At 42.2% G+C, this 23,589-nt stretch overlaps 1 protein-coding gene across 1 annotated transcript; it reads right to left on the reverse strand.

Moving 5' to 3' along the window:
* LOC109829214 (chlorophyll a-b binding protein 1D) lies at positions 22,534 to 23,337 on the reverse strand. The gene has a single exon (XM_020396371.1). It carries the CDS (start codon positions 23,274 to 23,276, stop codon positions 22,698 to 22,700), a length of 579 nt encoding a protein of 192 aa, XP_020251960.1. The 5' UTR covers positions 23,277 to 23,337; the 3' UTR covers positions 22,534 to 22,697.

A 23,589-nucleotide genomic window follows, 5' to 3' on the forward strand; every position in this document is an offset into this window, starting at 1 on the left:
GATTTACTACTTCTCTACACAAAGCTCATTGGCAGAACAACTAGTCATATGGAAGGTGGTGAGCTCGAAGTCAAGTGATTGTTCCAACCAACACTGTATCAATATCCAGAGCACGAGCAAACATAACTCCCTTCCTCGCGCAAAGATCTATGTACTGATTTCAACTCCCAAGGTATATCCTGCCGGGGAAAAGTCTGTGCACGTGCACATGGTGTAAAGTGAGCATCAGCACCTAATACCTTCTCCATGATTTGAGCCTTATGCTTTCTCTATTTTTTGACGTCTCTTTATATTCTCCTCTCAAAAGTCAAAACTGTAAGCTTGAAATACAACTTCAAGATTAAATCGATCATTTTAACTTGAAACTTTCACCTTCAAATACTACTTCTAGCTTAAACCTATCATTTTAAGCACTGGAACGCGGATCATTTGTTTTCCATTTTCCTGGCTGGTTAAATAATAAGATAAAATTTGGTGAATAGAAAAGTTCACAAGCCAGTGGTTTCATTCTGGGCTATAACTTCTGAGCATAGGTGAAATTATTAGATAGTCTCTCATTTCATGGTTGAAGGATGTAATTCAAGCAATGCAGTTTTGATGCAAATACAATAAAGTAATTAAACAGTCACAGGAAAGGGGAAAAAGGGTAAAAAGGAAAGAAAGAAAGAAAGCTTTAGAAACCTGCAACGCAGAAAATTATTTATAATAGCTAAAGAGGAAAACATCGTTTCGGTACTGGATTTTTGATATTGAGCCTTATCATTGTCTTCAAAGCATTCATAGATACGCGATTAATTATCTTCAAGTGATTAAAAAGCCTAAACAGACCATGTCACAAAACCACATTTGTTCTAAAGACAACAATTTATAAACAAAACCAAGAATGTCATTGCACAAGGTAGTTTACATTGTCAAGTTGCCAACAATCTCAACATACAAAATCTAATAAGCATGAAAACTTATGCCAGGAGAAGTTGACCACAGTTTCTCTGAAGAAGCTCACTTTCCAGGAACAGAGTTGGTGGCATAAGACCAGGGATTGTTGTTGACAGGATCAGCAAGGTGATCAGCGAAGTTCTCCAGAGGTCCCTTTCCAGTCACAATTGCCTGAACAAAGAATCCGAACATCGAGAACATCGCCAATCTACCGTCCTTGGTCTCCTTCACCTTCAGCTCAGCAAAAGCCTCGGGATCATCCGCGAGCCCCACACAGTCAAAAAACTGCCGCCGTGGTACCAAAGGATCAGCTAACCTTAACCAAGAGGCTACGGCAACTTGAAGAAAATTACAGGAATAGCATAGGAGAAGCCAGAAAGTCTGGCGGTCGACGCCAATTGCACGAGCTACCAGGATTCGGGAGTGATTCGGTCGACCGACTGCGGTCGACCGCGGATGACGTGTAAGCGATTTTTGCTCTTCGAGACTGAGATTCCGTTGACCGCCCGGGTCGACCGCGAGGACCCGGCGGTCGACCGCTGTGGTCGACCGACGATGAACTGGGCTGCGCCTTTTGGTTTTTAACCCGTTTTGTTTCTAAGTTGTATATAACTCAAATCCTGATTATTTAGGGTTATGCAAGGACGAATTTGAGCAGCCTTAAAGAGAGAATAGTTGCATCCAATTGTGGGAGAGTTGAGAGAGATCAAGAGCTTTGTTTTAGGGTTTGATCTGAGAGATTTGTAACTCTACTTGTATTCTCTGATTTCTAATAGTAAGAACTCCCCCCTCCTTGCCCCGTGGACGTAGGCAACTTGTAGAACCACGTAAATCTCTTGTTCTTGCTGTGATTGTGGTTTGCATATTAGTTGTGGTTAGTTCGAGTTATTGTTCGTGTTGCCAGAGAAAGCTTTCGCCGCGCACAACAATTGGTATCAGAGCTAGATCGACAACATGGGAGATGTAAGCACGTCAGGTTCGTCTCTTACAAAGGCGATACAGAGTCTGAGCATCAATAACACAAAGATTGATGTTCCGAAGTTCGACGACAAGATCAATTTTGGATTGTGGAGGTGTCAGGTGATGGATGCCTTGGATGCACAGAATTTGGAGGAGACTCTTGAGTTAAAAGAAAAACCCGCTGAGTTGGAGGATAAGGTTTGGAGGAAGATGAACAGTAAAGCTTGTGGTGTTATTAGGTCATGCTTGACGCCGGATCTTATTTACGATGTTATGAACGAGACGTCGACGAAGAAGATGTGGGAAACACTCAATGAGAAATATCTTATGAAGAGCATTGAGAATCGGCTTCACTTGAAGAAGAGATTTTATCAGTTCAAGATGAAGAGGGGAGTTTCCATCAGGGAGCATGTCAACAACTTCACTAAGCTACTTTCAGATATGGCCAATGTTGATATTATAGTTGAGGATGAAGACAAGGCGATGCTACTTCTGTGTTCGTTGTCCGAAGATGATTATGGTACGTTCGTTCTCACTATGATCAATGGAAGAACTACAGTCAGCTACAAGGAGGTGACCTCAGCTTTGGTGAATTATGAGTTGAGGAAGAATGATGGTGAACCCTCCGAGAAGACATCGGGAGATGCATTAGCAGTTCGAGGCCGAGATCCAAACCGTCGCCAGTTCAACCGCTCAAAGTCAACGAATAAGAGTGCCTATAAGAATGTTGGTAGAAATCAATATCGGTATTGTAAAGAAGAAGGACATTGGAAGATTGACTGCCCAAAGTGGAAAGAAAAAAACCGGAAAGAATAAGGGGAAAATTGCACAAGCTTCAGAAGTGAATGTTGCAAAAGTTATTGGTGAGCATTCAGATTCAGATTCTTCAGGCTATTCATGCCCTGTTACCGTCAGTTTTCTATGCGGATTCCACTGAGTGAATGATGGATCCGGGGGCTACATATCACATCTGCCCTAAGAGGGAGTGGTTTTCTAGCTTTAAGGAGCTGGAAAGAGGGGATGTCGTGCTTATGGGTAATGACCATGTATGTCCTATTGATGGTATTGGTTCAGTCCAGATTAGGATGCATGATGGTGTAGTGAGGGAATTGAAGAAAGTGAGGTTCGTGCCGCAGTTGACGAAGAACATCATTTCTCTTGGGACTTTGGAGGCAGCAGGATATCGAGTGATATTAGAGGATGCTACAGTGAAGGTCACGAAGGGTTCTATGGTGGTGATGTGAGGTGTCAGGGAAAACAATCTATACTACTTGAAGGACAAGACTGTTACAAGGGGTCTGGCAGCTTCTATTACTACAGAGGAGGACACTACCACCTTATGGCACATGAGACTTGGATACACAGGTGATAAGTTCCTACAGTCATTAGCAAAACAGGGGCTATTGAAAGGTGCTAAGACCTGCAAGATGGAGCTGTGTGAGCACTATGTACTGGGAATAAGACTAGAGTGAAGTTTGGCACCGCTGTTCATAACACCCGAGGTACTTTGGATTACATTCACACAGATGTTTGGGGTCCTTCCAAGAACACATCTCTTGAGGGGCCAACTATTTTATCGCTTTCATTAATGATTATTCCAGGAGGAATTGGGTATACCCAATGAAGAATAAACATCAGGTCCTGGATATTTTTGTGGAGTAGAAAAAGAAAGTGGAGCTACAGACAGGTAGAAAGGTGAAGACTCTACGTTCAGATAACGGTGGAGAGTACAAGAGTGATCCGTTTCTGTAGTTTTGCCGGGATCACGGTATTAGAAGACACTTCACAGTTCGAGAGACACCGCAACAGAACGGGGTGGCTGAGAGATTGAACCGTACCTTGCTGAAGAAGGTACGGTGTATGATGACACAGAGTGGATTGCCTAGATCCTTTTGGGCCGAGGTGGTAGTTTATGCGAGTCATCTCGTGAACAGGTTGCTATGCACTGCGATAGACGGGAAGACTCCTTTGGAGCGTTGGTGTGGTTCGGTGGCTAGTGACAATAAGTCGCTTCGGATATTCGGGTGTCCAGCTTATTATCCTGTCAGTGATGGTAAATTAAATCCGAGAGCGAGGAAAGCAGTCTTTGTGGAATTTAGAGATGGAGTCAAAGGCTTCAAGTTATGGGATCCACAGGACAAGAAGATAGTTATTAGCAGAGATGTCACATTTGACGAGGCGTACATGATGAGGCCTCGAGCCCCTCAGCAGGTGGAGGGAGACCAGACAGGAGAGATATCGCAGCAGGTGGAGGATGATGTGACTCCACCCACTCCAGAGAACACTGTATCCATTGAGGCTCCTACAGAGGTGACACTGGGAGGAGATGAGATGACAGATGGGCAGATACAGGATACAGTAGATCATGGGACTCAGGAACAGGGTCATGTTCAGAGGACCATTGCAGCAGATAGACCGAGGAGAGAGATTCGTCGGCCAGCTAGGTATAATGATGTCATGGTCGCATATGCATTATCAGTGGAGGTCGTTGATGATATGGTTCCAGCCACATTCAGGGAGGCAGAGTCTAGCCCCGATTCGATCAGGTGGAGGGAAGCTATGGAGGAGGAGATGCGGTCTCTTCAGAAGAACGACACTTGGACACTTGCACATCTACCTAAGGGTAAGAAAGCTATTGGTTGCAAGTGGGTATATGCGAAGAAGGAGGGATCTTCTATTGGGGACATAAGGTTTAAAGCCAGATTGGTTGCCAAGGGATATGCACAGCTTGAGGGCATTGATTACAACGAGGTATTTTCACCCGTTGTGAAGCATTCGTCTATACGGATTCTATTGGCGTTGGTGGCACAGTTGGATTTAGATTTAGTCCAGATGGATGTGAAGACAGCCTTTTTACACGGTGATTTAGATGAGGAGATCTACATAACACAACCCCAGGGTTTCAAAGCTGCAAGAAAGGAAGATTTGGTTTGTAAGCTGAAGAAGTCTCTTTATGGTTTGAAGCAGTCACCAAGACAGTGGTATAAGAGATTCGACGGCTTTATGATTGGCCGAGGGTACACGAGGAGTCCATATGACCCATGTGTTTATATGCACAAGCTACATGATGGTGAGCACATATATTTGCTTTTATATGTTGACGATATGCTTATTGCTTTCAGGAATTCTTCGGCTATTCGAAAGTTAAAAGATGAGCTGTCATCCGAGTTTGAGATGAAGGACCTTGGAGAGGCAAAGAAGATATTGGGTATGGAGATCGAGAGAGACAGGGTGAAAGGGAGTTTGAAACTTACACAGAAGAGCTACTTGCAGAAGATGTTGAAGAAATCCAGCTTTGATGGCAATGCAAAAGCAGTTAGCACACCATTGGCTCCCCACTTCAAGCTTTCAGCGTTGATATCACCTGTTTCAGTTGAGGACAGAGATTATATGTCGAAAGTCCCATATGCCAGTGCAGTAGGTAGCTTGATGTATGCGATGGTGTGTACGAGGCCAGATTTGTCACAGACCGTGAGCATGGTATTGAGATACATGCACGACCCTGGGAAGGGTCATTGGGAGGCCGTGAAGTGGATTCTACGGTATGTTCGAGGCACCGTGGATGTTGGTTTAGGTCATTGGGAGGCCGTGAAGTGGATTCTACGGTATGTTCGAGGCACCGTGGATGTTGGTTTAGTGTTCTAGAAGGATGAGAAGGATGGACAGGATTGTATTGGATATGTGGATTCAGATTATGCTGGAGATCTTGACAAACGTCGGTCTACTTTAGGTTATGCTTTTACATTGGCAGGTGCACCTGTATGTTAGCGTTGCACGCTTCAGTCCACAGTGGCTCTCTCTACTACAGAGGCAGAGTATATGGCAGTTACTGAAGCTATTAAGGAAGCTGTATGGTTGCGTGGATTATTAGAGGACTTGGGGATCGCTCAGGAGACTATTCGGATATATTGTGATAGCATGTCGGCTATCTATTTGGCGAAGAACCAGGTTTATCATGCGCGCACGAAGCACATAGACGTCAGATTTCACTTTGTACGTGACGTTTTGGATGATGGAGACGTCATATTAGAGAAGGTCCACACGAATGACAACCCTGCAGATATGTTGACCAAAGTTGTTTTAGGAGTGAAATTTGGTCATTGTATGAAGCTTTTGAACATCCTTCAGTGCTGAGACCTTTGGAGGCCATTTGGATAAACTACGTTCGGCTTGATTCCTTGGGCAAGAGGATACGTAGGCAGTCTTTCAGATGCAGCCGGTTTGATCAGTTGATTCAGATAGGGGGGAGATCACGTTTCAGCTCTAGATTGGTTCCCTGACTTGTTGAGGGACTATTGGATGATTTGGTGTCGGCTCAGTTTTGGTGGAAACATTCGTCGAGGTGGAGAATTGAAGAATTACAGGAAACAGCATAGGAGAACCCAGAAAGTCTGGCGGTCGACCGCCGCGATCGACCGCCAACGTGCACGAAGCCTACCAGGATTCGGAGCAGGTGTCAGTCGACCGCGGATGACTGTAAGCGATTTTTGCTCTCAGGACTGAGATTCGGTCGACCGCCGTGGTCGACCGCAAGACCCGCGCGGTCGACCGCCACGGTCGACCGTCACGGTCGGCCGACGATGAACTGGGCTGGGCCTTTCGGTTTTTGACCCGTTTCGTTTCTGAGTTGTATATAACTCAAATCCTCCCTCCCTCACTAAAGATTTGAGCACCGAGTAGTCCAACCCTCCCTCACTAAAGATTTGAGCACCGGCTGTTATAGGTTGCCTTAAACACTCAAATCCATATTGCTTTGGGAGTTCCTTTTTTTGGATTGGCTTGTTTTGATCAAAAGTCCTACTTACATTAAACTTTGCACAACCAATCATATTAGAGATTTATTTCTACTTGGACTCTTGTTGGGTTTTAGGACATGTGAACTTCTATTCCTATTAGAACTCTTGTTCCTTAGATAGCAAGGAGTTGTGATCTTTAAGATTATATAAGAACAGTCTTTCAAGCCAATAATTAGCATCAAGCTTTAGAGCACCAATCAAGAAGAGAGAGTTCTTTTGTGAAGTCTATTTGATATTCTTTTCTTTTGTTCCTTTTATTTAGGGAGATTGTACGAGAATATTGAGGTATTATTTGAGATTGAGAGATTCCACTTTGTATTCCTCACAATTAGTAAAACTTTTCTCCTCCTTCGCCCGTAGACGTAGGCTACAAGACGAACCACATATATCTTTGTATTCGTGTGTTCTCGATATTTTTGGTGCTCTCATGTGATTGATATTAGCTTATCATGGAGAATTTGTCATAACAAATTGGTATCAGAGCCCTCAGCTATCAATCAAACGAGAAGATGACGACAACTACTATGAAGTGGGATATTGAGAAGTTTGACGGTAACATCAGTTTTAGCCTTTCGTAAGTTAGGATGATCATCGTGTTGACATAAAGTGGATTGAAGAAGGCTTTGTTCGGGAAGTCGAACAAACCGACTACTATGACGGAGGAAGATTGGAACGAGTTGGATGATAGAGCTCTCACAGCGATCCAGTTATGTTTGACAAACGAAGTTTTACAAGAAGTTCTCACGGAGGAAACAACCGTTGATTTATGGTCTAAATTAGAAGATTTGTATTTGACGAAGTCGCTCAGTAATCGTCTTCTCTTGAAGTAGCGTTTGTACACACTTCGGATGTCGAAAGGAACACCCATCAAATCTTATATTGGTAAATTTAATTTTGTGATTGCAAATTTGAGTAAGATTGATATTAAGATCGACGATGAAGATCAAGCCCTATTGTTATTGTGTTCTTTGCCGCCTTCCTACAAGCACTTCAGGGATACTATAATTTACGTTCGAGATTTTATTGGTATCAAGAACGACAAAGAGAACTTATTGAATAAAGAGAAGATCGACAAAGAATTAACCATAAGTGGCGATAAAGCTGATGGCTTGTTTGTTTGAGGAAGATTGGAAGAAAGGGGCTTTGGAGGTAACAGGTATAAGTCGAAACACAGAAATCTGGTCTGCAGACATTGCAAGAAGAAAAGACACATCAAGACCGATTATTACAGATTGAAGAACAAAAATAAATAAGAAGAGTATGAATAAAAATCAAAGGACGACTTTGCTAAAGTTGATATTGCTGAAGATGTGATTTTGTTGGCTACAGATGATATAAACAGGAGCATGAATGATTGGATTTTGGATTCGGGTTGTTCCTATCATATGTGATCTAATCGGGACTGGTTCACAACTTATGAAGCTATTGATAGTGGAGTTATTCTTATGGGGAGTAACGCCTCATGCAAGACTGTTAGGAAAGGCACAATTCGGATTAAGATGCATGATGGAGTCAGCAGGACTTTGACAGATGTTAGGCATCACTACTGGATTTAGACTCTGTGGCGACGGACAAATCCGTCGCTAAAGGTCAAAAAACCGTCGCTATATCTTTTAGCAACGGAAAAAATTAAATTCCGTCACTAAATAACAGTCAGTGCATTGAGGGTCCCTAATTGGACTTTTGACGACAGAAATGTCGTCGCTAAAGGTCAGCGACGGCTATTTGGCGAAGGATTTTCCGTCGATCTATTTAAAAAAAAAATAAATCGACATATAGTGACAGCCTATTAGCGATGGTAAAGATTAGCGATAGATTTTCGTTTCTATTTTTCATTGCTAAAGAGTTTTTTAGTGACGGATAGGCCGTTGCTAAAAGTAACCCATATTTTTTAAAAATTGCTCTGAAATTTGAAAAAATTTATGCACAATGGAATAAAAAAATTTTAAACCCTGTTTAATCAACAATATCACGCATATATAACACATATAAACCCAGTTCAATCAACAATATCACGCATATATAACACATATAACACATATTTTAATAAAAACAAATAAATTATTACATATTATTTTTACAAACACATTCATTGTTTTCAAAGTTAAAATATTATAAATCATTCCTCACACTAGCTCCACCATGACTACCCCCGGCTCCACCTTCTCTAGAAGTCCCGGCCTGCAAATATAAATCAAACGTTAATAAGAGTTATAAAGCAATATACATCACCAAAAACTAAATTTTGTAGTAAAGTAACAAATTATAAGCCAACATGGCATGACATGCAAGTTTAGCAGTATGAGAGAGTATTATGGAATATTCTTATCTGTTATATGTTTTGGAGAGAATATCATGGCATATTTTTACTTAATTATGTATTATACGCACGCACACACGCATAATTCTCTCACCATGAACGCACACACCATAACCCCACTCACAATTCTCTCACCACGCACGCACTATCAACACCACCATCAACACGCACACATGCACGCACCCTAATCCCACCCACAATTCTCTCACTACGCACGCACGCACCCTAACCCCACCCACAATTCTCTCACCCCACCCACAATTCTCTCACTATGCATGCACACACGCGCACACACACACACCATCAACACCACCATCAACACGCACACACGCAAAATTCTCTCACCACGCACGCACTCACCCTAACCCCACCCATAATTCTCTCAAGACGCATGCATGCACCATCACATAAAAATATTATAAGTATATATTTTTGGCTTTATGTTAGGGTTAGGGTTAGGGTATGTGTGTAACAGACCAAACCATAAGATCTTGCTTATAACACAATATATCTTCCTTTATAGTTGTTAACTATGGAAAATTTGAACTGTAATACTCCATTTTGGGTTTCATTAATTTTTATACATTGTAGTGTTCTTTATGGTTAAATTCATGTATGAGAAAGAGTTAGAGAATGCAAAATTATCAAAAAGAGTTAGAGAATATAAAATCATTTTATCACAATCAGTTATATGGTTAGTCTTGTAGACAATGCCCAAGTGAAGGTAATAAATAAACATATGGATTGGTTCTGATTATAGCTTGAATAATTAATATTTTTATTGGATGTAGTTCTAGTTCTTCAAGATATACATAGCTGGGCGTTAAAGCTCAATTATTACGTAGCTAGTTCTTAAATTAAAAAAAAGTAAAGTATATATATTACCTAATCTGCCATAAACCGTCTCCTATATGCCTCCTGAGCCTCCTGAGGTAGAGTCGACATGAACTACGAGAACACTAATTCCCTCTGCTCTCGGCGCCTCCGTTCTTTCGCCATCCGCTAATATGTTGTTTGCTACGCCTTCCAATCTTCAATCACTTTCAACCGCTGCTCCACCGTCGAGTCTTGATATGAACTGCTTCCTGGTGCTCCTGGTGGTGCTGCAGACTCGTAGGTGCTACTAGACTCATGCGGCCGATGATCGGATCCTCTCCATCAGTATCTATTCTTTCTACTCAGTCCAATGATTGTCTCGATAATGGAGTCCTCCTCCTCTCTACTTAGTCGCGCCGGAGTGCTAGAACCGACCTAAGACTAAGATATTTTCTCTTGTACCTTGGCATGTAGTTTCTCTTGTGATATATCAAAACAACCCGGATAAGTTGGCTTATTAATGATACATTGTTATGAAATTAAATATACAAATAAACTGCTACTTACAGCCAGATCGTTATTCTTCACTTTCTTCTCTTCATCACCATAATTCAGGCTCTAAGAAGTCAGAATACGATCTGCAAAATGTCTGAGATCTCTCCTTCCCTATTTTATTCAAATATATCATTAACCTATAACACATAAATTATACTCAAATTGAAGAGATAAAAGATAATATATTATATACCTCAAGCTCTAATTGATCATAATGTTGGCTGAAGGACCTGGAACCCCCGTGATGCTCATAACTGCGAGGCGCGTTGCGGTTCCTCCTTGTTGTTTTAGCTTGAGCCTGCAAAATAATATCAAATCAAAACAATATAGAAATTCAAACAATAAATAAAAATATGTACTTCAACAATACCTGAATTTCGGTCTTATCCCAATAAACGCAAAGTGCAAAAAAATCTACACCATCTACACGCTCATCAAGATGCCAGAAGCGCTCACAATCTTTTGCTATTTGAACAAAATATTTTTTTCTTCACCTCAAACCGCCATCTCTTGAATGATAGATTGATTTGTGCGAAGCAATAAGTCCAGGCACAAATGTTACTGTCAAGAAAGAAAAATCGCTTCAACATATAAAGAAAAAAGAGATATAAATCAGTGTATTAAACATAATAATAAACTAATAACTAATAATGATAAAAATTAAAATAAATAACTCACACATATATATCTCCAACAAGCCACCAGTGTATCAATCCACTGCGATTTCCACGTCAAAAAAAGGTTGAAGAAATCTTGTCTCCTAGCTAAAGCGATAAGGAAATTGTTGAAAGCATTTGCAAAGGCCCCGACAGGCACTCCGTTCTCCCATCGGATCACTGCTCTCTGATGAATACTAGGAATGAGGCTCTATTCCCTGGTAGCACCGCGGCCACGCCTAGCACGTCACCCGGTACTTGCAAAACAATAAAAATCAGGTCAAATATAAATCAATCTATATCGATAATAAAAATTAAAATAATAACCGATAAACTATAAAAAATCTATTCATACCTTTTAGTTCGATGCATCTACGCCTTGCTTGTTCATACCTATGCTGCACGATAGGTCGCAAAGCATGATAAGAATCCCAATCTCTCTTTACCTTGGTCAGGCTATGGACTCGCTGATCCGTAATAGAATCTGGCGGTAGTGTCGTAGTTTCTATAGTTCCGCTATACGGCTTATATCTCCGCTCCTCCAATACATCTGCATGTGGCGGCGGTGATGACATCTCCGCATGCTGTGTAGGATCAGCCTGTGTCTCTGCATCATGTGGATCATCTCCCCGTCCTGTGTCCTGTGGCGGCGAGTCCTGTGTAGCATCCTCGCGTCCTGTGTAGGAAATGTTAAAAAATAATGTTAGGCCCATATTAATAGTTTATAGAAATGTATAGATATAACAAATAAATAAAAATACCTGACGTAGAGGCATGTGCATCACCTCCAGAATGTCTACCAAAAAGTCTCTCAATCGCTTTCTTACATAATCCTTTTGTCATCTATACTTTGAAAACATAATGAGTATCCCACAAAAACATATAATGCAAATAATTAATAAAATAGCACACGGTAATAGAATCATGTGTCCATGATGTCCAGTCAAACAGATAATATAAAGGCAATATTATAATACATGACACACACTGATACATGATAACCAGTCAAATAGATAATATAAAGGAAATACTATAATACATGACACACACTGATGTCCGATACTATAATACTACGAGCATGTACAAATCATAATAAAATACATTGAATGTTTTTTTAATTCGTAACCAAGTATTATATTATTATGATGATGTTGAGGCTCTACTCTGCGACCGTGTACGGATAGCCTGCGACCGTGTGCGTGCCGACGAAAGGAATGTTCTTATAGTTTTATCGACTCCATTGCGGACTGGTTTTTTACCTTTATACCTTGGCTCACATATAATCGCAGGTATATTAGGGCATGCTAGTACAATTTCATCGGTCAGATTATTATTTTGTGTCAAGAAAAACTCAGCAACTGTTTCGTCGGTCAAGATAACCTCCTCATCGTGATCTTCGTCAGACACGGCTTCATGAATGTAGGCTCTAGGCGGATTCTTAAGGACAACTCATTCATTATTTTTTATTATATCTTTAACATAAAAGCACTGGTTGGCGTGAGTAGCTAACATGTACTTTTCAGTCTGATACATTTTCTTATTAAGATTAACGAGTGTGTAACCGTAGTCATCATTCGTCTTTTTCTGTTCACACCAATGAACCTTAAACATCACATGACTGACTTCCTTATTAATCCCATAGAAATTCTCCACGATGTCTTCTACCTGACCATAGCAATAGATTTCCCTTTGTATCGGATTTAGATCTTTTGAACTAGCGTATAACAGTTGCGAGAAGGAGCAAAACACACCACTATTTTGTGTCTGACATCTCTCTTCGAGACCGATGGTGTTAAACCTAAATCCGTTGACACAGTAGTCTTTATATTGCTTAACCACGTTAGAAGGACCTCTGGCACATAAATAAACTTTCTCAGACAGGTTAACCCTATTCGTAATCTGTTTGTCAACCTTTAAGAATAGAAACAAATAGTTTATATATCTGGTGGTAGGCACATATATTTGATATACGAATGAGAAATATAAAAGATCTTACTTCACCCTTCATCCATGCAGAGAATCGTGTAGAGCGTGTGTCCATAACTCTCTTATTTTTTGTTCTGCATTTAAGAGTAGTCTGGACTATCAGATGTGAAGCCTAGAATAGAAGCATTTATAATGGTTAAATATAGATAATTATTGTGAGGTGATATGATCTGATTTAAACGATTAAATACTTACATTGTGTATATGTTAAATATAGTATCATTGCTTAGGATATATGTGTGGGCTTGATCTAGCTCTATTTTGGGGAATTTAGTGTCCTCCCCACGATCATTATAGAATGTTCCGTTAATTATTCGTTGGGGACGATTTAGCTTTGTCTCCACACCCCGCAAGTAACGAGAGATGAAATTTAAACTCTCATTACTTATGTAGTTCTCAGTGATCGACCCTTCAGGGCGTGCACGGTTATGCATTAGTTGTTTTATGAAACCCAAATACCTATAAGCATATAGTTTCATGATTTGTGATATAATGGTACTGAGAAATGTAATTTGACAAATATTAAATGAACATTATAATAATAAATACCTCTTCACAGGGTACATCTAGTGATATTAAACTGGTCTCGTGATGTGGGCTTCGTATGCTAAATGTATTATGAGATGCACCATGACCGTGAAGAATGAGGGTGGAAATAGTATTTTTATTTTACATAGTGTATTGGCAACACATCCCTCTAATTCTTCAAACTCCCTGGCATCAATCACCTTGGAGCACAACTGCTTTAAGAAATCGCAGAATTCTATTACCACCATCGCAAGTTCCTTCTCAGCATGTCGTAACACAACCGAAAGAAGTTGATGTAATAGAATATGATGGTCATGTGTCTTGAGTCACAAAAATTTTTTGTCCTCAATATGCACATTTGCTGAAATGTTTGAAGCATAACCATCCGGTGTCTTCTCGGATTTTAGAAATAAACTCATATTATGGACCTCATTTTTCGATAGTGTGACACGAGAGGCTGAGAATTAAAACTTTCTGTCACCCTTATCTATAACTTGCAGTTCAGGATGGATGTTCAATTCTGCTAGGTCTCGACGTTCCCTTAAGTCATCTTTTGATTTTTTTTTCCCGTCCTGCAACAAAATGTTCAAGAGATTCTCGCATATATTCTTCTTGATGTGCATGACATCCAAGTTGAAATGTATTTTTAAACTTCTCTAATATGACAGCTGATAAAATATGCTAAATTTTGATCATCCATGCGGAAGTTCATTGCCCTTAGAGACACGCCCATGCGACTGGACATTGCGAGGCTTATTTTCTTTTGATTTGCCCTTGAGAAATAGCTCTCTTTCCCTTTCCCTTCTATTTTTGCTTTAATATTTTTCTCCTAACCCCAAATGGGTTTTATTTGTTGAACCTTTTCTTTCCAAATATTTTTTCAGGTAAAGGATGTAGAAGCTCAAATATTTTTCTCCAGTCAGCATTAGCGGTGCCGGTCTGCTTTCTGGATTACCGTCGAACTTTCCTACTAACTTTCTAAACTTGTACCCTGTAGGCAACCATCTTATGTGTTACCAATAACAAAACTTACGGCTGTATTTTAGAAACTTTCCATCATAGTCTGACATGCAAACCGAACAAGTAATCTAACCCTTCATTGACCATCCAGACAGGTTAGCATATGTCGAGAAGTCATTAATTGTCCACATGGCCATTGCCCGCATACAGAAAGACTCCTTACCATAGGCATCATAAGTGCTGACACCTTCTTCCCAGAGAAGCTTCAGGTCATCAATTAATTGTTGGAGGAAAATGTCAATATCGTTTCTAAGAGAATATCTTTCAGGGATCAAGAGTGAAAGTATCATGTACGGCTGCTTCATGCACATCGACGGCGACAAGTTGTACGGTGTCAGCAACACTGGCCAGGTAGACCAAGTAGAGCTCATTAATCCAAACGGATTAAATCCATCGTTAGTAAGCCCCGGACTAATATTCCGAGACTCCTTACCAAAGTCAGGGTATGTACAATTGATGTGCTTTCATGCCTCACCGTCAGTAGGATGTCTCTGTTTCTCGTCCTCTTTACGGTCGGTCAAGTGCCATTGTATATTCTCAGCAAGCTCGGCAGACAATTAAAATCTCTATAGCCTAGGAATAATTGGAAAATATCGGAGAACCTTCGTAGGGATTCTGCTCTACTTATTCGATGCACCGCCTTCAGATGTGCTCGTATGTTCTCCTTTCCATCGTGATACATGGAACGTCGGGCATTACTCCATAGCTTCATTACCCTTATTGTATAGGATGCAGTCATTAGGACAGGTGTCTATCTTCTTGTAATCAAGCCCCGGCGTATCAACAATCTTGTGGGCTTCGTAATAGGTTGCAAGGATGCTTTTCTCGCCGCCTGGAATAACTTTCCTCAGCAAATCTAATAACATCTCGAAATGTGTAACAGCCATCCCACTGAGTGTTTGGATATGAATAAGCCTCAACATAAAAGAAAGCCTTGTGAACTCCATACACCCCTCGTATAACGATGACTCATTTTCTTCAACAAGTCTCATCAATCTATCTACATCTTGAAACATATCAGAAGTGTTGACATCACTCACCGTCGACGCGGCAAGAATATCTTCCAACATATCACTCATCGTTGTTGGCATGGATCATGTTGATCACTTTTGGGGTAGCTTGAAGGAGATTTTGAGCACAGAAAAGAGAGTTTTTTCTGAGCAATTTGTTTGAGTGTTTAGTTTGTGAGATTTGAGAGATCTGTTTGAGAGGTTAGTTGAGTGATCTTGTAATCTCTATTTTGTACTCTCTTTCTCTATAGTGAAAACACATCCCCTTCTTGACCCATGGACGTATGCAATTGGCCGAACCATGTTTTTTTCACTTTTTTGTTTGAGTTTGTACCGTTATTTTGGATTGTTTTTTGCTTTCTCTCTCGGTGTTTGGGTTTGTTCCGCCGCGCACAACAATTTTTATATATAATATGTTAGAATCCGCCTTTCGGATTTGAAGATATGGTCATTTCTTTGCGGACAAGTCAATAATTCATCCGTATCTGCATTTGACTCATGGCGATCCCATTTCTTCATGAATTTGCTCCTTAAGCATCCTACATTAGAAGTATGGAGCTTCTTTTCATTATATCCACTCGCTAGTTTAGAAATTCACTCTTGTGATATTTGCGTACCTCTTGCTTCCCACTCCACCGTCACAAAAAATACATGTATGAATGGTGATAATCTTTTACAAAATATACATTGTGCCTTGCAATCTATACGTAGAGACTACACTAGTATGTATTACTAGAGAAACTAGCACCCTAAAACTTTTTCAAAGCTTATAATATTGCTGGTAGGAAAATTGTAGTTGGAACTCATGAAGTTAATCCCCTAATCCTTTATCTTTGCAGAAATCACTGTAGACAGTACAATGAGTCTACATTACGGTATACATTTAGACAACCAACAGTTATCTTTTATAAACCCAAAATGCATTATATTAGCACGGTGATCTAGAAAATCTGAAACCTAAGGTGAACTTTGTGTCAAATTTGAATATATTAGGATTAGAATTCATGACATGGTCAGAATTAAGACATCCCAGAAATTTATTATCCAACTTCATTTTTTATAAGTCAATCTAATAACGTTCGAGCTTAAACATTAATGTCTAGGTTATGTAGGTTCACCCTCAAAATGTTATTCAAGTACCCTCAAAATGATATTCAAGTAGACACAGAGTAAAGTAACTTCAAGTTTAGTGGTACCTAGTTAATAGTAGTAGTTGCAAAATTATCTCAGATTATATTAAAAGTCTGTGGAACGAATCCAATAGCATCAAAAGTTCGTCATCGTACATGCATTGTGAAACTGACTTCTTTCAAGAATTTATATGCCAATTTCATGTTTTCTGATATTTAGAGTCTCAACCATATCAAAGTGCACAAGATGTCATAGGACTTGAAATGCATCAATTTAGAAAATTGTTTAGTTATTATTAAACTATTGATCATAGGATTAATTAATTCCTTTGTAAAGAGTATAATAATACAAGAACAAGGTTAACTTTCTGCGACATAATGTTGTGTAAAATCTTGACGTAAAGAGCAATCTCACTTCAGTTTAACTTTCAGTTCTTGGCCATCCCTTCAGGCTTCTCAAACACTGGTCATCTTTTCCTTCCCTCAAAGACAAGGCATTGATCTTTTCTAATTTTAACTAATGCCTGATCTGTAAAGTTATCTGATTTACAAGCATAAAGAATAGAAAGTTCTGTTGGCTCCTTGACAGGATCGGCCAGATTACAAGACCTGAAAGCTTTATAAAAAACTGTAAACAGTGTACCCAAACAAATAGAACCTGGCAGATTTTTTTGAGACCGAACTGCAGCAGGTTGACAGAGAGCTAATGCTCTGTTTCAGATGATGAACACAGGCCGGAATATTGAAGCAGGAACTTTTTGAAGTTTTATTCACGTTCTACTTTCATGAAGAGTATTACATGTATATATAGATAAGATTACAACTCCAATTCTTATCCAATAACTAGGGAACTATCTACTAACTAGTATTCTATTCTAACTAGAATTCTATCTACTAACTAGATCTCAAACTAACAATCCGGACTGATTAACAACTCACATTCTCCCCCTTAATCTGGACGAGACTCTAAGTTCCTTACTCCTAGTAGCTCCCGCATCTCGATGAATTTTACCCTTGCTAGTGCCTTCGTGAGAATATCCGCTCGCTGCTCGCTCGTGCTCACGAACTCCACTTTAATCTATCCTCGCTCAACACACTAACGAATGAAGTGAAAACGTGTGTCAATATGCTTGCTTCTTCCATGGAAAACTGGATTCTTCATCAAAGCAATCGCAGACTTGTTGTCGACGAAGAGTGTAACCGGCTTGGGCTCACTCCTAATCACCTCGCTGATTAAACTCCTCAACCACAAGCCTTGGCATGCTGCTGCAGTTGCCGCCATAAATTCTGCCTCGCAGGATGATAATGCCACCGTCTTCTGCTTCTGTGATGTCCAAGTGACCAAACTGTCACCTAGATAAAATGCCATGCCGCCTGTGCTGCGTCTGTCATCAACATCTCCCGCAAGATCACTGTCAGTGAATCCCACTAACTCTTCATTGCCTCGACCTCGTTTGTACACCAATCCGTAGGACATAGTACCCTTCACGTACCTAAAATATGCTTGACAACCTGTCTATGCAAAACTGTAGGGTGCTCCATGTACCTACTCACAATCCCCACGGCATATGTGATATCGGGTCGGGTGTGAGTTAGATACCTCAAGCATCCGATGATGCGTCTATACTCTGTCACGTCCACCGGTGCTCCTTCAGAATCATTTCCAAGCTTTAGCTTTGCTTCCATGGGATATTGACTCGGGTTGCAATCCATCATGCCGAACTGACCCAAAACCTTCTTCGCATAGGCCGCCTGCCTTAGTGCAATGCAATCATCTCGCTGATCCACCTCGATACCAAGATAATAGGAAAGCAATCCAAGGTCACTCATCTCGAACTCCTTCATCATTTGTTGCTTGAAAAACTTTATCTCATCCGCCCTCGAGCCCGTAACGATCAAGTCATCCACGTACACGCCAACAATGAGTGTATCCCCTCTGTTACTCCTGGTGTATACCACCTGCTCCTGAGTACATCTTGCAAATATGATGCCCTTCATGCACTTGTCGAGGCGTGTGTTCCATGCCCGAGGTGCTTGGCGTAGACCGTAGAGTGTCTTTCATAGTTTGTAGACCTTGTGCTCCTGATTCTTCACAACGAACCCTTCAGGTTGAACCACATACACTTCTTCCTGGAGATCACCATTTAGGAATGTCGACTTCACATCCAAATGGTGCACCTCCCACCCGTTCTGTGCTGATATAGCGAGGATTATTCTGATGGTATCAAGCCTCGCCACAGGTGCAAACACCTCATCGAAGTCCACGCCTTGCTGCTGGACGTACCCTTTTGCTACAAGTCTTGCTTTGTGCTTGAGAATGTTGCCTTCATTGTCCTTCTTCAGCTTGTACACCCATTTGAGACCAATGGGTTTGGAACCCCGTGGTAACTCCGTGAGTACCCAAGTCTTGTTCTTCTCGATGGCCTCCATCTCCTTCTCCATCGCTGTCCTCCATTCTTGATCTGATGCAGCCTCGAGATAGTTCGCAGGTTCTTCAGAGATCAGGAACAACTCCTCTGCAGGGAGATCAATCACCTTCGTCTCTGCATAGATGTCCGCAAGGGATCGATAGCGTACAGGAGTCATCACTGCAGCTTCAGGAGGTCCGGACAGATCCAATGCAGTGGGGTTTGCTGCCTCTGCAGTAGTTTCTGGACTGCTCCTGGTTCGGCCTGCAGCACCAGCAGGTGTATGTGGACTGGTTCGGTCTGACAACTGTCCAGATTGACCTCTCGTAGGCTCCAATACAGCAGGGATCACTGCTGCAATAACTGTTCTTGGACCAGCACCAGTCTGTGGACTGTTCTGGCCGGCTGCTGGCAGTCTGAACCGGACTGCCTGCTGTCCAGAGAACCGGACTGCCTGCTGTCCAGTTTGGACTGCAGGAGATGCACCGGCTGCTGCGCCGGCTTCCAGTTGTTGTGGTCTCAGCTTCCGCTGTGAACGCCGTCCAGTTAGGTGATCTTTCGACTCCATCGGCGCTCCATTCCCACTCTTTTCCTTCCTCGAACGCGACGTCTCTGCTGACATGAATTCTGCCGTGTTGAGGGTCGTAGAGGCGATGCGCTTTGCTTCCTTCTTCTACCCCAATATACACCATTGGCGTGCTCCGGTCATCGAGTTTCTTGTGAGAAGGACCTGCAATCTTCACATGTGCCATACATCCAAAAACTCTCAAGTGTTCTAGGTGGGGCTTCTTACCATACCAAGCTTCGTAGGGTGTGTGGTCGTACAACGCCTTGGTTGGTAGTCGGTTGAGGATGTACACCGCGTGTCTAACCGCTTCACCCCACATTGTTCCAGGCATATGCATGCTCTTAAGTAGGCTTCTCGCCATGTCCATCACCGTGCGGTTACGCCTCTCCACTACACCATTTTGCTGCGGGGTGTATGGTGCAGTGAGATAACGCTTGATGCCGTCGTCTTCACATAACTTGGTGAACTCCTTTGATAAAAACTCCCCACCACGATCCGTCCTTAATGTCTTCACCTTGTGGTCACATGCGTTCTCAACCTCTGTTTTGAACTTCTTGAAGGTTTCACAAGCTTGACTCTTGGCCTTCAACATGTATACCCACATCCATCGGCTGAAATCATCAACGATAAGAAGGAAGTAGTTGTTCCCAGCAAGTATAGATGGGGTGATAGGACCACATAGGTCAGCATGTAGTAACTCCAGCGGCTTCTGAGCTCTGAAATTTACTTGCGAAGGGAACAGCAGTCTTGCTTGCTTGGCGACAAGGCAACTTCGCATAGTTGATTCGGGTGCAAGATCTTCGGCAACCCGGAAGCCATCCTCTTTTCAGTCATCATCTTGAGGGCGAAGAAATTTACATGCCCAAGGCGAGCATGCCATAACCAAGCTGGATCGTTAATGTTCGCCATCAAACACGCCGGCTTGCAAGTCTTTAACTCTATCCTGTACAATCGGTTAGTTGAACATGTCACCCTCAGCAAGAGAACACCGTTCCTATCAAACACCCTCAGGAACTCGTCAGCAATAACAACCTTACTCCCATCTTCAGTCATCTGACCAAGGCTGATAATGTTAGATTTCAAACTTGGAATGTAATATACCTCAGGTAGTAGCCTTTGATCGTCGTTGTTGCACTGAAAGAGGATAGAGCCTTTCCCCTTGATCTCTACCACAGATCCATCACCAAACTTGACGGTTCCCTTGATGTTCTCGTCGAGCTCCTTGAACTTGTCTCGGTGGCCGGTCATATGGTTGCTAGTTCCATTGTCTAGGTACCAAGTGTTGTTGTCAACATGTGCCTCCCCCGCTGTAAGTAAATCCGGCATCACCTTCTCCTCATTAAACAAAATGACACTTGACGATTCCTCTAACATAGCCATCATCAAGGTTGGCTCTTCGTCATATGCACGGGTGAAATGAGCCTCCTGTTCATGGTTGCAGCGTTGCTTGTGACACTCCGACTGAAAGTGCCCGTATACTCCGCAATTGAAGCATTTAATGTTGGATTTGTCTCGACCGCCGCTTGTGCTAGTCTCCCCCCCTTGGCGAGCTGCACCCCATTGAGAGGAAGCCTCCGCCGTTCTTCTTGCTCCTTGCTTGCCACTCCGCATGCGTCAACAATAGGTGATCGTCGACGTTGTTTCGAAAAACACGTGCCCTCTCCTCGTGGGCTTTGAGACGCCCGATCGCCTCCTCGAGTGTCATGTCGTCGATGTCCCCGAACTGTTCAATCGTGGAGACGATAGTAAGGAATCTCTCCGGTACCGCCCGAAGTAGCTTTCTGACGACGTAGTTCTCCTCCATCTCGCCGCCTAAAGCCCGGATCTTGTTGACGACTCCTGTCAACTTCGTCGAAAAATCGTCGACGTTATCATTCTCCTTCATCCGGAGAAGTTCGAACTCGGACTTCAAGGTCTGCACCTTCGCGTTCCTCACACGATCCGCTCCTAGGTGCATTGTTTTCAACGTCTCCCATGCCTCTTTTGCCGTTTGCTTTTCTGCAATCACCATCAAAGTCTCTTCAGGAATCCCCTGGTAGATGGCCGCCAACGCCATCTGATCCTTCCTGTGTTCCACGGACACGCCTGCCGCGGGCTCAATGGCGTCCCACACGTCTTGAGCCTTCATGTAGACTTTCATCTTGATTGCCCACGAAGCATAGTTATCCCTCGATAGCGTCGGGTATTGGAGAGTGAGAGAACCCACCTTGGTCGTCATCTTCTCCGAACTCGTCATCGCTTCAGATCTTCGTTGAATCTTAGGCATACACGGCTCTGATACCACTTGTTGGCTCCTTGACAGGATCGGCCAGATTACAAGACCTGAAAGCTTTATAAAAAACTGTAAACAGTGTTTCTCCTCCATCTCGCCGCCTAAAGCCCGAATCTTGTTGACGACTCCTGTCAACTTCGTCGAAAAATCGTGAACGTTATCATTCTCCTTCATCCGGAGAAGTTCGAACTCGGACTTCAAGGTCTGCACCTTCGCGTTCCTCTACTTTCATGAAGAGTATTACATGTATATATAGATAAGATTACAACTCCAATTCTTATCCAATAACTAGAGAACTATCTACTAACTAGTATTCTATTCTAACTAGAATTCTATCTACTAACTTGATCTCAAACTAACAATCCGGACTGATTAACAACTCACAAGTTCTCGTAACTCTTTTTTACTTTGTTTTTAAGGTTAAACCAAATGAAAATAGCCCAGGCCAGGTTCAAAAGGATCAGATTAAAATTTTTGCAATCGGAGAAAGATTTATATTGAACAAGATTAATTTACACCATCAACAACCTCAACATTCAAATTTTTGCAATCAGAGAAAGATTTATATTGCATCAGATTAATTTTTTTGCAATCAGAGAAAGATTTCTATTGAACGAGATTAATTTACACCATCAACAACCTCAACATCCAAAACCCATTCATGATAATGCAGGCCCATTCAAGTAATTGTTGCTTCAGAGGAAAAAAGGAAAAAGGAAAAAAAAAAGTGAACCCCTCACTTTCCAGGAACAAAGTTGGTAGCATAGGACCAGGCATTGTTGTTGACAGGATCAGCGAGGTGATCAGCCAAGTTCTCCAAAGGCCCCTTTCCGGTCACGATCGCCTGAACGAAGAACCCGAACATCGAGAACATCGCCAACCTACCGTTCTTGATCTCCTTCACCTTCAGCTCAGCAAAAGCCTCCGGATCGTCCGCGAGCCCCAACGGGTCGAAGCTGCCGCCGGGGTACAAAGGATCGACCACCTCACCGAGAGGCCCACCAGCAACTCTGTATCCCTCAACAGCTCCCATGAGAACGACCTGAGTAGCCCAAATCGCGAGGATGCTCTGAGCATGAACAAGGCTAGGATTGCCCAGGTAGTCCAAACCTCCCTCGCTGAAGATCTGAGCACCGGCCTTGAACCAGACAGCCTCGCCGAACTTGACGCCGTTGCGGGCCAGAAGCTCAGGGAAGACGCAGCCGAGAGCACCGAGCATCGCCCACCTGCAGTGGATGACTTCGACTGCCGAAGGGGTGAGCTTCACCGCCTTCCCGGCGAGAGAAGGGGAGGAGAGAGCCATTGTGGAGGCCATTGGAGATGATGCTATGAGAACTGTGCGAGGAGAAGCTGAGATGGGATGCTGAGGTTGTGTTTGAAAGGGGTATATATGGAGAGGAAATGTGGATGCTTATCTTACCATGAGAATCTCTATCCATGATTTCATTGGCTGATGAAGTCTGAGGTTGTGGATCGGACAAGTAGTTGGCTCTCTGTGAACCACTAGTGAGGTTGTGATTGCGAGAGAGATTTTTCTTGGATCATGAGTGGTGCAGGTTCAGTGTCTGTGACAGGATACCTTCAAGAATCTGGGGCTGGCCAATTGAAATAGTGCACGTGGAGATTGC

The sequence above is a fragment of the Asparagus officinalis genome, chromosome 1 (assembly GCF_001876935.1).
Source record: "Asparagus officinalis chromosome 1, Aspof.V1, whole genome shotgun sequence".
NCBI classification, from domain to species: Eukaryota; Viridiplantae; Streptophyta; class Magnoliopsida; order Asparagales; family Asparagaceae; genus Asparagus; species Asparagus officinalis.